At 52.6% G+C, this 13996-nt stretch overlaps 1 protein-coding gene and 1 long non-coding RNA gene across 2 annotated transcripts; one reads left to right on the top strand and one right to left on the bottom strand.

Moving 5' to 3' along the window:
• Positions 1–4465: 4465 nt before the first annotated feature.
• Positions 4466–6759, bottom strand: MESP2 (mesoderm posterior bHLH transcription factor 2). Its single transcript, XM_010986748.3, is given in 3 exon segments — positions 4466–4825; positions 4828–5065; positions 5926–6759. Coding segments are annotated over 3 exon segments (1101 nt in total). The 3' UTR covers positions 4466–4796.
• LOC105094677 (uncharacterized) lies at positions 6552–10176 on the top strand. Its single transcript, XR_004132932.2, has 2 exons — positions 6552–6704; positions 9814–10176. It is a non-coding gene; the product is annotated as an uncharacterized LOC105094677 (long non-coding RNA).
• The last annotated feature ends 3820 nt before the right edge of the window (positions 10177–13996 follow it).

Raw genomic sequence — 13996 nt, 5'->3', positions numbered from 1 at the left:
TGTCCGAACCATTTCTCCAGGATCCCTGGTAGATGGGGGACTTACCAATTTGTAAACTGGTTGTTTTCAAGAGTAGCATACAGAAAAAGGCAGGTACCTTCCAGATTATCAGGTCAGCCAATGGTCAGAGCCAACTCTGAGAAGGTCTGGGACCCTCAGGACTTCATGGCCCACGTCAGCCTTGGTGGAAGTTTCTTGGCAAACAAGGTCCAGCTGAGCATCCAAGTCTTGTGGGAGGGAAGGAGGGAGGTAACAGATAGACAGCCCAGGGGTCACCTCCAATTGACATCACCATAAGCTGCTCTAGCTAGAGTCTTGAAGTCCAGCCATTGTTTCTTGAGTAAGTGATCTAAACCTTTGGGCTTTGGTTTCCTCATCTACACGATAAAGACAATCTATTATAGGGTTGGTGTGTGGATCTAAGGAGATTCACATACTTAGCATGCAGTCTGACACTTAAGGAGAGCTGAGTATTACTATCATCCTTAACCCTGTCTCCTGTCTCAAGGCCCCATCTGCCCTTTTCCCTCCCAGCCTCCTTCCTCTTGTGAGAAGCTAGCCGGCAGGCCAGGGGCCAGGAAGGCTCCTCTGTGCTCCACTGCCTTCTGCACATCAAAGGATGGGGCGGGCCCAGCCCTGGTTATGGGTCCCTCCACCAACCAGGAACAGGCCCCCAGCCCAGCCCCTCTGGACCAGCCCTTCCTGTCGCCGGGGCCCAGCAGCAGCGGCTGGCACTTGACTTTCTGGGGACCTGAGAGCAGCTGCCCCCTCAGGTGGTCCCAGCTGGGAAAGAGGCCAGCCCCACCACCTAGGGTCCCTGGGGAAGGGCTGACCTCCAGGTAGGAGAATCAGCAGGGATCCTAGTCTCTGTGCCTGGCACTGGGCTAAGCGTTTATGCGCATTATCTCATTTGGTTCTCAAGAGTCCCAGGAGATAAGGACTGTCTTTATCTCAGTTTTGCAGATAAAGAATCTGAGGTGCAGGGAGGTTAAGACTCCGACTCCGATGCCGGCACATAAGTGGAAGCCGGTTCTCCATTTGGGGCTGTGGCGGGTCTGTGACATCCTCACATGACACATGCATCGCCTCACAGCTTACAATGCAGGCATTCATAATGGCCTGTATGTCTGGAGGAAATCGGTTCCAGGGATGCAGTAAGGACACGCAGAGCCAGAGACCTGCTTGCAGAACCTAGGTCAAGGTGGCACACAGAGCAGAAGCTGACTAGAATCCAGCCTGCTCATGCCCTGTCCAGTGCTCTGTCTGCAGGTGGGTTGATCTCCCATGGCCAGCAGGGGATGGCAGGCCCCGAGGATCAGCCAGAAGCAGCTGAGGGTGGTGCCCTCTCCCACCCTCTGTGAGGCTCCTCAGGGGGCATGTCCTCTGCACTGCAGGGTCATTGAAAGGCCTGGGTGGGGTACTCAGCAAATGTCCCATCACTCATGGATGGTGACTGGGTGCCCATGAAGATGGGGGTAGATGGGTCATCCCAGGCAGGGCACCATCCAGGCACTTAGCAGAGATGTGCAGCCAACAGCAGCCTGCCTGCGATGGAGCCACAAACGAAGGCCAAAAGCTGCTGCCCTGAGAGGCAGGGCTGAGCCTTCCCTCGCAGGATGAGGACAGGGGTGGGGCATTAGTCCAATTTCCCTGGGCCCTGCTCCCCTCACTCCAGCAGCATCTACGAAATGTCCCAGGCAACTCCAGCTAGGGTGAGGACAGCCTCTTGCCTCCACCTTTCCACCTCCCACAGGAGCACCCCTTGTGGGGAGCTGGGAGAACAAGGCTGACAAATTCCAGAAGATGCTCAGCTCTAACTTCTGCTGGTGAAAGCCAGTACTCGGGGTCCACTCTAGCCCTTGCCGTGGCCATCAGGGACTGGACCGGCGAGAACCTTTCTCTGTCCCTGTAAGGACTAGACCCAGAGAGGTGGGAGCCAAAGGAAGGAGACAGGCATTGCTCAGTTCTGCCTTTGATGCAGATGCTGTGGGACTGTGGAGCCAAGACCTTGGGTTTTCTTGGGAAGGAGAGAGCACTGCACAAAGGGAGTCAGGGCCTGATGTCCAAATCTAGCTGGAGAGCTAGAGGAAGTTGCTCCGCATGCCTCCCCCAATCTCCCCCGTGCCCCAGGCCTGTTTCCTCAACTGTAAAATAGAGCAAAAGATATCCATTGCTCCTGAATCTGACTGGGCCTCAACCCAAGGTTCCCAGGCCCCAGCCTGATGCAGTGGACCACACTCTCTGGGTGGGACCCTGGAACCAGATGGTTCAACACGCAGCCAGGTTAGGGAACCACTGGACTGGACCATCAGCTGTTATATACTGAGCAATTAGTATGTACCAAGTCTAAGAACCCTGAGAGGTAGCGTCTATTACTGCCTCCACTTCACGGCCAACAAGACCGAGGCTCAGGGAGGTTTCGCAGCATGCACAGGCAGGGAGAATGGGCACCGAGGGTGGCTGCGCCGTGTATCTGTCTCCTTGCTGTATGTAACTTTGCATGAGGTTTTCTCATCCTCCGCTGTGGCTGGCAGTCTCTAACAGAGGGCTCTGGGGCAGAAACTAGAACCCACTTCTAGAAGGTTAGGAGGAGGAGGCACCTCAGTGGTCACCTAAGCCAGTTCCTCTTTAAGAGATGGGAAAACTGAGGCACAGAAAGGGAGTGACTTGCCTGATGTCAAAGGGCATGTCCCCAGGCAACGGGGCTACCGTGCAGGCTCAGATGGGAGGTCCTGCATGTGGCAGCTCGTGCTCCGGTCTTCTACCTCCCTCTTCTCTCGCGCTGCACCATTACAGAGGCCTCTGCCTGGCTGCATTTCTATGAAGCAGCCAAAATGATCAAGAGGGGCTCTGACCAGTTCACCCCTATCCCCAACCATCACCACTTCCTCTACCCAGGACACAGAGCTAGATGCCTCCCCACGCCGCCATGTGGGGCTGCCCACAACCCTGCCTCTGAGCTCCTTTTCCAACTCACTTCGTCACTTTTCTCCATCAGCTCTGGACTTCAGCCACCTCTGCTTGTTTGTTGTTTCTTGTAGCCACCTCTGTTTCAACTTGGCTCATATGGTTTCTCTTTCATTTTTTTTTTTTTAGAGAATATTTTCAAGTTTGGTTTTATTCAGGATAAACCTTTTTAAAAAGTATTTTATCTGGATATATATGTATATATATATGTATATAACATAAATTTACCATTTTAGCCACTTTAAGTGTACAGTTCTGTGGCATAAGTACATTCACATTGCTGTACAACCATCACCAGGGTCATACTGTTTCTTCTGCCTACTCTTGGCGAACTCCTGCAGCACATCCTTCAATGCTCAGTTCCAACATCCTGCAACTCTCCCCTCCTCAGTCAGCAGATACAGGATGAAGTCACCACCACTGCTGGCTCCAAAGCCCATGGCAGCGTTTGCTAATGGATCATGGCACACTTTCCCCAAGATTTAAGGTGCCTCTTAGTCTTGCTCAAGGCTGCATAAATCAATGCAGCAGGACTAATGGGTCAGGTAACTCAGGAATCAAACTGCATTGTCAATCCCATCTCCAACCAGGCTGGTACAGCCTCTCTGGTCACAAAGTGTATAAACCCCCTTGCTGATCATTTCTTTCCCTGTAATTTACCCTGTCAATGGAGGAAGGTTTTCTCTGGCACCTAGTACTGGGTGTTGTGGGCTGAACTGTGTCCCCCCCAAATTCACAGTGAAGTTCTAACTCCTCATACCTCAGAATGTAAAAGTATTTTGAGATAGAGTCTATGAAGAGGTAATTAAGGTAAAATGAGATCATACGGAGCAGGGAGCAATCCAATATGACTGGTGTCCTTATAAAAGGAGGCGATTAAGACACAGACACACAGATTGGGCCGTGGGATAACAGCGAGAAGGCGGCCATCTGCAAGCCAAGAGAGAAGCCACGGAAGAAACCAAACCTGCTGACCCCTTGGTCTTGGACTTGTAGTCTCCGGAACTGTGAGAAAATAAATTTCTGCTGTTTAAGCCACCCTACTTGTGGTACTGTCTTACAGCCACCCTAGTAAACTAATACACTGGGCCTAGCGCGTGGGAGCCACTACTGACCCTTGGAAACAATTTCACATAATTGTGAAAGAGCCCTTTGGGTCAGCAGGAATGCACCCAGAAGAATGGAAAAGGGCAGTGGCGATGGGGTTGAGACAAGTGTACAGGGCCAAGTGTTAGCCCACCCGTGCCACAAGGCACAGCAGGCCAGGTGGAGCCCTCAGGCAATATATACTGTCAAACTCGCAAGTGAGGGCAACATCAACCTTGGTAGGCCTGGATTCCAGAAGAAAAACAGCATGACTTGTTCCCTGCAGGATAGGAACATTTTGCCTTTTCCAGAAGCAATAAAAACCCAGGTGGACAGAAGAAAAACAGACCAAACCAAGTTTTTGTTTTTGTTTTTTAAGACATACAAAATCTAAGCATAAAGGCTTCTTCCCAACCCCACCCCTCAAAATCCACTCCCCCGCCAGTCCCAGCCCGACCAACTATTGTGGTCAAGCAGCCACCATCCCACTGCAGCTCGGGCTGTGCTCTACTAAGCACTGGTCGTTCTTGGGGACATCTAGGAGTGGACAGACCATGTCAGCCCCAACTTCAGCCAGGGAGGCCACCCCTCTATCTGTTTAAAACATTGCTTCCAGGAAAGACATCATTTGGGAAAGACATCCTTGGCTAAAGGAAAGCCTGATAACCAATGAAATAGCAGGTGAGGAGGGCATCATACACTACAGGCCTGATTCCTGGTTGAAAAGGGGGCAGGGAAGGCCATTAGTAGAAGATGCCCAGGTGGGCCCCCTTAAATCTTCTTGCCAAAGTTCAGGGCAGCCACTAAGCTGCAAGCCTGAGCTCTGGGGAGGGACTTCATCACTGAGCTGGAAGGCGGGGCCTGGTCCCTGGTCTTCTGAGCTGGTCAGCACCTCTGCACTGTGGCTCCAGCATCCCCACTGGGTCTGAGGCTGGAGTCTCTGGCTTGCTGGGCAGGGCAGGAGGGGAGGGATTTCTGGCAACAGACAGGACTCCGTAGACACAGAGATACCCTGAGGGAGACAAGAGCAGCTGGTTAGTGAGCCACTGCCTGATGCTCTGAGACCTGGAACCCGGATGTTCCCCACAGTGTGGCTGGCAGCTGCTGAACTGTCCTGGTGCCATGGATGCAGTGAAGCATAGTTAAGAGTACAGGCTCCGGAAATAACACTGCTAGGTTCAAATCCCGCCTCTGCCGCTCACTAGCTATGAGAACTCAGATAACCTCTTTTAGTCTCAGTTTTTTTCATCTGTAAAATGGGGATGATGATAATAAAACCTACTTCATAGGGTTGCTGGAGGGCTGATAAGTTAAAACATGTTAAGTACCAAGAATGGTGTTGGGCAAATAGTAAGCGTTTGATAAATTTGGTCATTACTATATTCTTTTATGGACTATGATTTACTCATCCATGGGCCTCATGAATGAATGAAGCTTGAGGAGAAATGAAGGTCACCAGATTCAGGCCCATCTACTTAGGAAGCCCCTACTGCGAGGGTCAGCCAGGCCTCGTCCCCCACAACTCTTAATGGAACACTTGGAGCGAATTTCTTGAAAGTGGCCCCTGCTACCTTCCTCCCAGACTCTAAAGTAAGTCCGAGGAACAACCCCTCTTCCACATGGCTGTGAAGGCTTCTAGACAGAGGTAGTGATGGCCTTAACTTTCCAGGGCCCCACCTCCTTCCCCAAGGAGGTCAGGGTCCTCTTCATTATTCCTTCAGCTTCTCTCCATTCCTAACCACAGCTGGATTAGATAACCTTGGATGTAAAAAGTATGAGATTCTTTTCAAACTAGAGCCTACCCACCCCCTCTGTTTCCAATCGAAGCCTGGGGACCACACCAAGGGAAGCGAAGAGAACCTTGGCGCGTACCTGGTACACTGTAGCCAGCTCCAGAGATGCGGGCGGCGGTGTCCAGGGCGTGGCCTGGTTCCCGTGCTCTGGGGGTGTCTGTGTTCCGGAACAAGCTTGGGATGGCGTCCAAAGCACCGCGTCAAGGGCTTTCCCTTGGGACAGCTGTGGGGGCGACTGTATCCCAGGGCAGTAAGAGGGTGTCACCCAGGGACCCATGTCGGGGACCCTGCTCCCCAGGCCATCTGGCTCTGCTAGGGATCCAGGGCAGAGGGGCGGGGACCCCCAGGACGCCACGGCGCTGGCAGCTGAGCCCAAGCCTGGGTCGCATGCCTGCGTCTGCGCCTGCGCGGGGCCGCCGTCGGGGCACAGCGGGCAGCCCCGAGGGAGCACCGCGTCGCCGAGTCGCCGGCGCCGGCGCTGCAGGCTCTCGTCGCTGAGGCCCAGCACGGCCGACAGGTGGCCGATGTAGCGGATGGCCAGGCGCAGCGTCTCGATCTTGGTCAGGCTCTGGCCGGTGGGTGCCACGGACGGCGGCAGAAAGCGGCGCAGCTCGTGCAGGGCGCGGGCGAGCGTGCGCATGCGCAGCTTCTCGCGCTCGCTGGCGCTCTGCCGCTGCCCGCCTGCCGGCCGGGTCCGCGCACGTCCCGGCGCTGTCGAGGAGGCCTCTGCCGAGCTGCGGGCTGGGGGCATGGGCTGCGAAGGGCCGCGGCCACCGTCGCAGGGACATGAGCCTGACGAATCTGAGGAGGAGGCCGGGGACGTGGAGTCCGAGTGGCCGGCCCAGCCCCAACCCTGGGGTAAGATCCACTGGTCGTGGCTGAAGAGGCTCTGCAGAGGAGGGGACTGGGCCATGGCCGGGCTGCGGGCTCTGGGAAGCTGGGCCGGCCACCTCCAGGACTGAGCTTTTATCTGGGCCCAAGGTGCGAGGTGGACCCCCACCAGGTTACAGAAAGGTGTCAAAACCCACAGAGCCCAGGGAAGGTCTGGGCAGGGGGGCCCTGGGAAAGCGGGCCCATTTGCGGAGGTGTGGATTCTGACCCCTCAAGGGCTCTAATGGAGGTCCCTGCAGCCCAGAAAGTGTGGGAGGGACAATTCGCATCTGGATGGAGCTGCTAAGCTTCTCACCGTGTTCCCACCCACCCCACCCCATCTACTGCGCTGGTGAGTGCCCAGGAGCCTGACAGTGGTGGGCAGTGCCATTGTCTGGGGGCAGCCGGACTGGCCCTCAAATGACTTATGGACCCCCGCATAGAGTGGCCGCCTCCCTCATCATCACTCCCCGGGGGGACTGTGCCCAGTTAACTCCAACCCAGTGCCTGCAAGTGTGCTGGATAAGGCGTCAAGACAAGCCCTGAGGGACCTGCTCAGAGTGATGGCAGGAGGGTGGGCAATTGGGGAAAGGGGACATACAGGTGGACCATTTCTGGGTTCCCAGAACCTGCACTTGCTGCTTTGCTGACACCAAGAAGGCCATCTCACTGTCCATAGTTAGTTTCTTTCCCTGAAAAATAGTACAGAGCAGCCTGGAGAAGAGGCACAGAGTGTAGTGAGTGATGAAAATGGGAGAAGGTGGGCCCCCAGGCAGGCCTCGGTCAGACCCTCTTTATTTGCTGTGTGACCTTGGACAGTTCACTTAACTCCTTTGAGGCTCAAGTTGCCTCATCCTCATGGTAATAATAATAATTGCAACTTGCTTTTTTCCATTCAACAGCATATCTTATAGCATTCCATGTCAGAATGTATTTGGCATGTATTTAGCTGACTCCTAGTTGGTCTTGATTGAAATATTCATCCATTTAAATCATAGTGGATAATTTCAACTGGAAAAAAATTAAATGGCAGGAGGTACAGGTAAACCTTCAAAGATGAAATTGCATCACTTTCTCCTCAGAACTTACTTTTTAAATTTTGGAGGAGATATGCCAAGTTACTACTCTAATATCATGATGAAGCAATAATTGGTATTGAATAACATTGGTCTGGGCAACTGTTGTTTAGTTTATTCTAGCCGCTATGAATGAGGAGGGGACATTCTTAATTTGTCCATCCCACAAAAAGAAGGTGGAATCAATTAACAATGGCCTTGATTTCAAAGTCTTTGGAAAGAAGCAATTAGTTATGCAATATTTCATGATTTAAAAGTGTTTAAACTAAGGTAAAAAAAAAGATAATCCTTTTTCCTAAGGGCAAGGGACTTAGAAAACAGTCTTATATTTTTTAGGATTAAAATAATGGCAAATCATTTATAATAAACCATTATTTGTCCAAACCTGCACAATACAGTATAAAGATCTTGACATATTGTACCATCAAGGAATTTATATAAATGTAACTGACAGTTTTAAACAAGAGTCATCAGGTTTCATATATTTTTTTTATCTGGATTCTGAAGTTTCAGATTGCTGTTCTGTTGATATTGAGCATTCCAGCTTACTCCTTTTCACTGCAGTGGAATATTCCATAGTGTGCTCACACCATAGTCAGTCCATTATTGATGCACCTTTAATGTGGTTTTACTTACCAAAGAGTGCTGCCTTGTGTACAGGTAGCTTAATATGGAGTTGTGGAATGGCCTTGTGATTTCCAGGAAGGTTCTGAATCTCTAGAATTAATCCTCCTCTCCCTCAACACCCTACTCATTAGAGTAAGCCCGGAGGGCCTTCCTGTGAAAGGATTTGTTGAATTACGGGAATTCGCCATCAGCACAAAGCCCTGCATGCTGTCCATTCCTCTCTAGGGTAGCCTGGCCTCCTCCTATCTTGGTTTGAACTAGCCCTGGAGCCCAGCCCTCAGACTGACTGTGGGATGGCAGAGCATAAGTTCTGGGAGGTGGGCCCCTGGAGCTGATTTGCTATGGCCACTGGCCCTTCACTAGGCCCCTCAGCCAGGCTCCGGGAGCACAGGGCACACTGTCTGCCAGCCCCACTCACTTAGCACAGGGAGGCAGTGTTGCTTAATGGTTAGGAGGCTGGGTGATGGAATCAGACCTAGGTTTGGAGTCCCAGCTCCACCCCTTACCAGCTGTCAGAACTTGGGCAACTTAACCTCAGTTTTTCCCTCTATAAAGTGGGGATTTTGATCTCCAGGGCAGTTGTTGGGGCCAAGTAAGATATACATGCCACAGAGCTTAGCAGAGAGCCTATGTTTATAAGTCTTGCATATAGCAAGTTCAGGGGCAGCAGAACGAAGTGAGTAAAGGACTAGATCAGGCTGTGGGTAAGAAGGCTGACATTTGCAGCCTTGGCCTTAGAGGGTGATTCCTTCCTTCTCTGAGACTCACCCTAGCACCAGGCCTCAGGCATCCTGCCCTATCCTCCATCTTCAGCCCTTCTTCTCTGTGGACCCAACATGGGGGTCATCCTCAGCAGGGCATTCTAGCTCCTGGTTCCCTTTGGAAGGGGTCACCAGAGCTGCAATGCCAAGGCAATGGGAGACTCCAAATGCCTGGAGCTGGGGCCAGAGCCAGCCAGCCCCTCAAGCCTAGGAAGTAGAGGATCTGAACCAGCTTCTCCTGGTGGGCTGGGTCCTGGCCTAGATGCTTGTCCAGCCTGTCCCTAGCCCTGGGAACCTTGCATATTCCTTCCTGTGTGCTAGAACCAGCCCCAGGTGTTGCATGAACAAGTTACATCTGGGCCCCAGCCCATAGGGGCTTCCCACTGGACAGTCTTTGCTTCTCTTTCATTTGACTCACCTGGTAAAAGGTGGTTGTGTGCTCTTAGATAAGGTGATTAACTTCTGGGCCTCAGTGTGAGTGACACTGGGCTTACCCTTTGCTTCCCATGATAGGAGAAAGTGATAGCTAGATCAGGGAAACATGGTCAGTAGAATGTTCACTAGTGTGGCAGACACTTCCAGTTGCCCATACAGCATCTGTTACAGCCTCTATTCTTTCTTCTTTAATAACAGGGCTCTATATTATGATGAATGGTGATATGCCCAGCTAAAAAACTACATTTCCCAGCCTCCCTTGCAGATGGAATGGCCAATGAGAGGTTAGTAGAAATATTGTATGGGACTTTTAGGAAAGCTCTTTAAAGCAGAGAGGAACACTCCTGTGGCTGTACGTCCTTATATTGTCATCCTGGAAAACAAATGTGATGGCTGGAGCTTCAGCAACTATTTTGTGACCTTGAGGCAATCTCAAGGACAGAAGTCATACCTAAGGATGGTGGAGCAAAAGGAAGCCTGAGGCATTGATGACAACATGGAAGTACCATTCTGGCCCAGAACTGTGTAACCCTGAATTTCTTTAACATGAGAGAAAAATTACCATCTTGTTTAAGTCCTTGTCATTTTGGATGTGTGCTATGAGCAGCCACATAATAATTCCTATCCACATAATAAAGAAGTTCCTAGAGTATCCTTGTTAACACGTGGGCCATGTGAGCTTAAGTTAAGTGAATTTATAACAGATTCAGTGTTCCCACAGATTAGTGGATGGATGGTCACCTGGAAGAAGGTCTCTAGTGATATGACAGCAGCTCTATTCCCAACCTTGTCATGGGCAGCATTATGATCTTGAAAGAAGATATGTGAACTGATTTAATTTGGGGTAGGATCCAAACTCAAGAAGTTAACTAGGTTACAGCCAGGATCTAAAGAGATTCTGGCAGGCTGGAAAACTCATCAGATCTAATTACTAATAAGGTGGAATCCATAGAGCCCTCTGTACCCTCCCTCTAAGTTCATGGTCAGGAGGCATCATATAACCAGCAGCAACTGTGGAAAGGACGTGGTAGTTCTTGCCTTCCAGGCACCGATGGTGACACATGTGACCCCATTCACATTTGCAAGAAACAGGGGTTCCTCCACCAAGGAGGCAGTGGTGTCTTATTACCTATTCGGGGTAAGTGGTCAAACCTGGGGGGGCCATAGTTTATGAGGGCAGGGGACAAATCCTAGCTTAGGGGAGGGAGGTTAGTGAGGGAACTTGAAGCCAGGTCACCAGAGAAATAGTTGAAGGATTTGGGAATGTTTCATCCAAAAAAGAAAAGACACGGGAGTTGTCTCCAGACGCCAAGATGGGAGTACTCCAAGGAGAGTCTGAAGGACTTTCTAAGATCACATGGGCTGTCTTGTGAGGGAGTGAGTGGCCTGTTCCTGGAAGTGATCAGGAAGAGGTCAGATGAGTACCTGTTAGGAACAGGTGGGAGCTGGAGTGTATGGCTGTTATTGCCTCTGCCAACACTGATAAGTACCATAAAACAAGACAATTGAACCTTATGATCCCTGAGGTGTTCTCAGAGCTGAGGCCAAGAATCAGGGAGAGGATAGGAGCTGCCCCCACAGGGCTCTGTGAGGGAGCCACAGGAGACCTTGGTTTCAGGACGTCTTGGGCAGGGGAAGGGCAGAATGAGGCCTCACAGGTGCTTCAGCGCTTCTGACACTCCCACCCCTGTTCTCTGTGCCTGCAGCTCTGGCTCAGCTGGGCCTGCTCTCAGGGCTGGAACTACAAGGCCATCGTGGCCTTTGGCTCAGCTTGTCGGTGTGGCACTAGTCAGTTTGGCACTGTGAGGCAGGCAGTGTCCATGCCAATGTTCATATTATACAGGTGAGGAAATGGAGGTCTCCGGCCCATCATCCCCTCGTTGACTTCCCAAGACTTTGCCCCAGACAAGGCAGAGGCCCAACTTGGACTCAGAATGTGCTCATTCAGCTCTGGCTCTGCCAGAGGCTGTGGGAGAGCAGTGCCTCTGGTCAGCCTGTGCTCAGTGGCTTAGCCTCACTGTTTGTTTACCCCCAGCCCTGCTCCCAGAAGTTCTCCACCTGCTCTTTCTCCCAGGACGGGCAGTGCAGGGCCCCAGGGAACAGGCCCAAGGCCCTGGAGCCAGCTTCAGGGCTGGTCTCTGCCCTGTAGGTCTTCTTTCCCTTCCTTCCCCTTGGGTCCCTTCCAGGCCCTGGGGGTGGTCAGGCTGTGGGAACATGGGAGGGAGGAGGGAAGGCAGGTTGCCTGGGGGCTGCAGGGGTTGTGTGGTATTCTCATTACCAGCCAGCAGTGAGGACCAGCCCAGCCTCCCCCTTGGCCACTGTGGCTGCCTTCACACCTCCCCTCTGCCTGTTGACACAAGGCTGCCTCCCCAGGGCAGAAGGTGTTGACTTGGGAACGAGGGTTTGGAGGGGCCTCCAAAACAGCAGGCAGCAGGTCCCCTCAGAAACCCCAGAAAGCACTTGTAGGGTGGGGGTGGGAGCCTGCAGGTCCCCACCCTGGGAGGCCCAGGGAAAAGGCAGGGCCTGTGTCCCTGGGATGGGGAGGGAGGGAGCAGGGGAGGCCATGGGGGTGGTGCTGCACAGTCCCTCATTCCTGGAGTGCTAAGTCAGCCTGCCCAGATACTCCCTTCCCCTGGCCCCAGGGGCAGGTACCTGACTCAGCACAGCCAGGGAAGCCCGATGACCAGGCCCTGCCAGGCAGAGCGCCATCAGTGTCACCGGGGGCCCAGAGGCTGACAGACACCAGGCAAGGTCACAGAGTAGCCCCTGGAACTGTACTCACCCTGACCGGGCCTCAGCACTTCTACCCTGCACAGCACCCAGCGCCACGCCCGCAGTGCCTGTTCAGTGCTCAAACCCCAGGCCCAGAGAGGCCACTTCCTTTGCCTTAGTTCCCCGAGAGGCAGAATTCAAACCCACAAAGGCCATGTAGCCCAGTTGGGAAACACCACTCTGGATCAGGGGGCTGAGGCTCCAGGGAGGCCAAGTCTCTGCTGCTCCCTGGGAGCTGTGAGTTGGAGGAAAAAGACAAGTTGGCTCTGAGTCTGTGGAGGCCTGATGTGCTGGGAGCCCGTGGGTAACAGAGATCAGCTACCTGGCCGGGTGATTAGGGTGGGTCCCTGAAGGAAGGGAGGGACCTGAAATTGTGGATTTTCTCCAAGTGGAGGTCCGGCATTCCTGGCAGAGGGGAAAGGTGTGAGCCCAAGTCTGGAAGCATGGAAGCCCAGGACTAATTTGGGCGATGCCAAGCCGGCTGGAACCCTGGGATTGGGGTGGGGAGGGTGGGATGGGGTGTAGACAAGCAGGTGGGAGCCAGATGGGGTTGGAAAGTCCTGCTGAGTGAGGGGTTTGGACTCAGGGAGGCAATGAGATTCACAGAAACTGTGAGGAAGGAGAGGGGTTGGAAGGTGAAGAGCTGGAGGCAGGAACCAGTCAGGAGAGAGCAGTCACCTCACTCCAAGAGCTGACTAGATCAGGGTGCTGGGAATGGGCGGAGGATCTGACGGGAGGGAATGTGGAAAAAGGTGGGGAGGATGTGGCCACTATTGGCTGGGGGTACATGGGAGGGACTGGGGCCACAGGCATCCATGGAGCTGTTTAGCAGGCCGGGGGCTTGGAGGTGGACCTGCTGCTCTTCCTTCAACAAGAAGGCTGAGCTAAGAAGGCTGGTGTGAAAGGGCCTGCAGAGGCCCCAAGACTGCCTGGTCCAGGTCCTAGGGCAGAGGCGGCTTATGCCTAGGGACAGCCATGTCTGGGCTCAGTCCGCATCTGAGCCTCAACCTCCTCATCTGTGAAACATGTCCTTGCTGGGAGGATTAGATGCAGCATCATGTGTTCAGCACATGGGACTCCATGAGAATTGCCTTCCCTGCTGGAGAGGAGTAACCATCTGTGGTCCTGCACCCCTTGGGAGGGCCAAAGTGGGAGAATGAGCAGTGCTCACTCCTGCAGGCTCTGGGAGGGGAGAGCCAGCCTTCACAGCCTGATCGCTGAAAGTCACAAGGGGGCTTGGGTCTGCAGGCTTTACGGCTGGAATGCAAAAAGGGGAGGGGAGGAGGCTGCAAAGTCTTTTCCTTCCTCCCTCCCTCCCTCCCTTCCTTTTCTTTCTTTCTTTTTTATCAAAGCAATGCATACTCATTACAGAAAAGCGAGAAAATACAATCAAAAGAAGGGAATTTTAAATACCCCCACTTCCATCCACCTAGAGAGAACCAGGTTAACACATTGGTCCCTGTCTCTGCATTCTAACCTTTTCTGAGCATCCCTACAAATACAGAACATGGAGGTAGAGATATTGAGAGAGCATGTTGAGTTTTTTCCCCATATTTTGAAACTTCTGGTAATACATAGTTTCTTTTTTTATAATGGCTTTATTGAGATA

Source organism: Camelus dromedarius, chromosome 29 (genome assembly GCF_036321535.1).
Source record: "Camelus dromedarius isolate mCamDro1 chromosome 29, mCamDro1.pat, whole genome shotgun sequence".
Classification (NCBI taxonomy): Eukaryota; Metazoa; Chordata; class Mammalia; order Artiodactyla; family Camelidae; genus Camelus; species Camelus dromedarius.
Note: the sequence above shows the minus strand (reverse complement) of the source record. Positions and strands in the feature narration are given on the sequence as shown.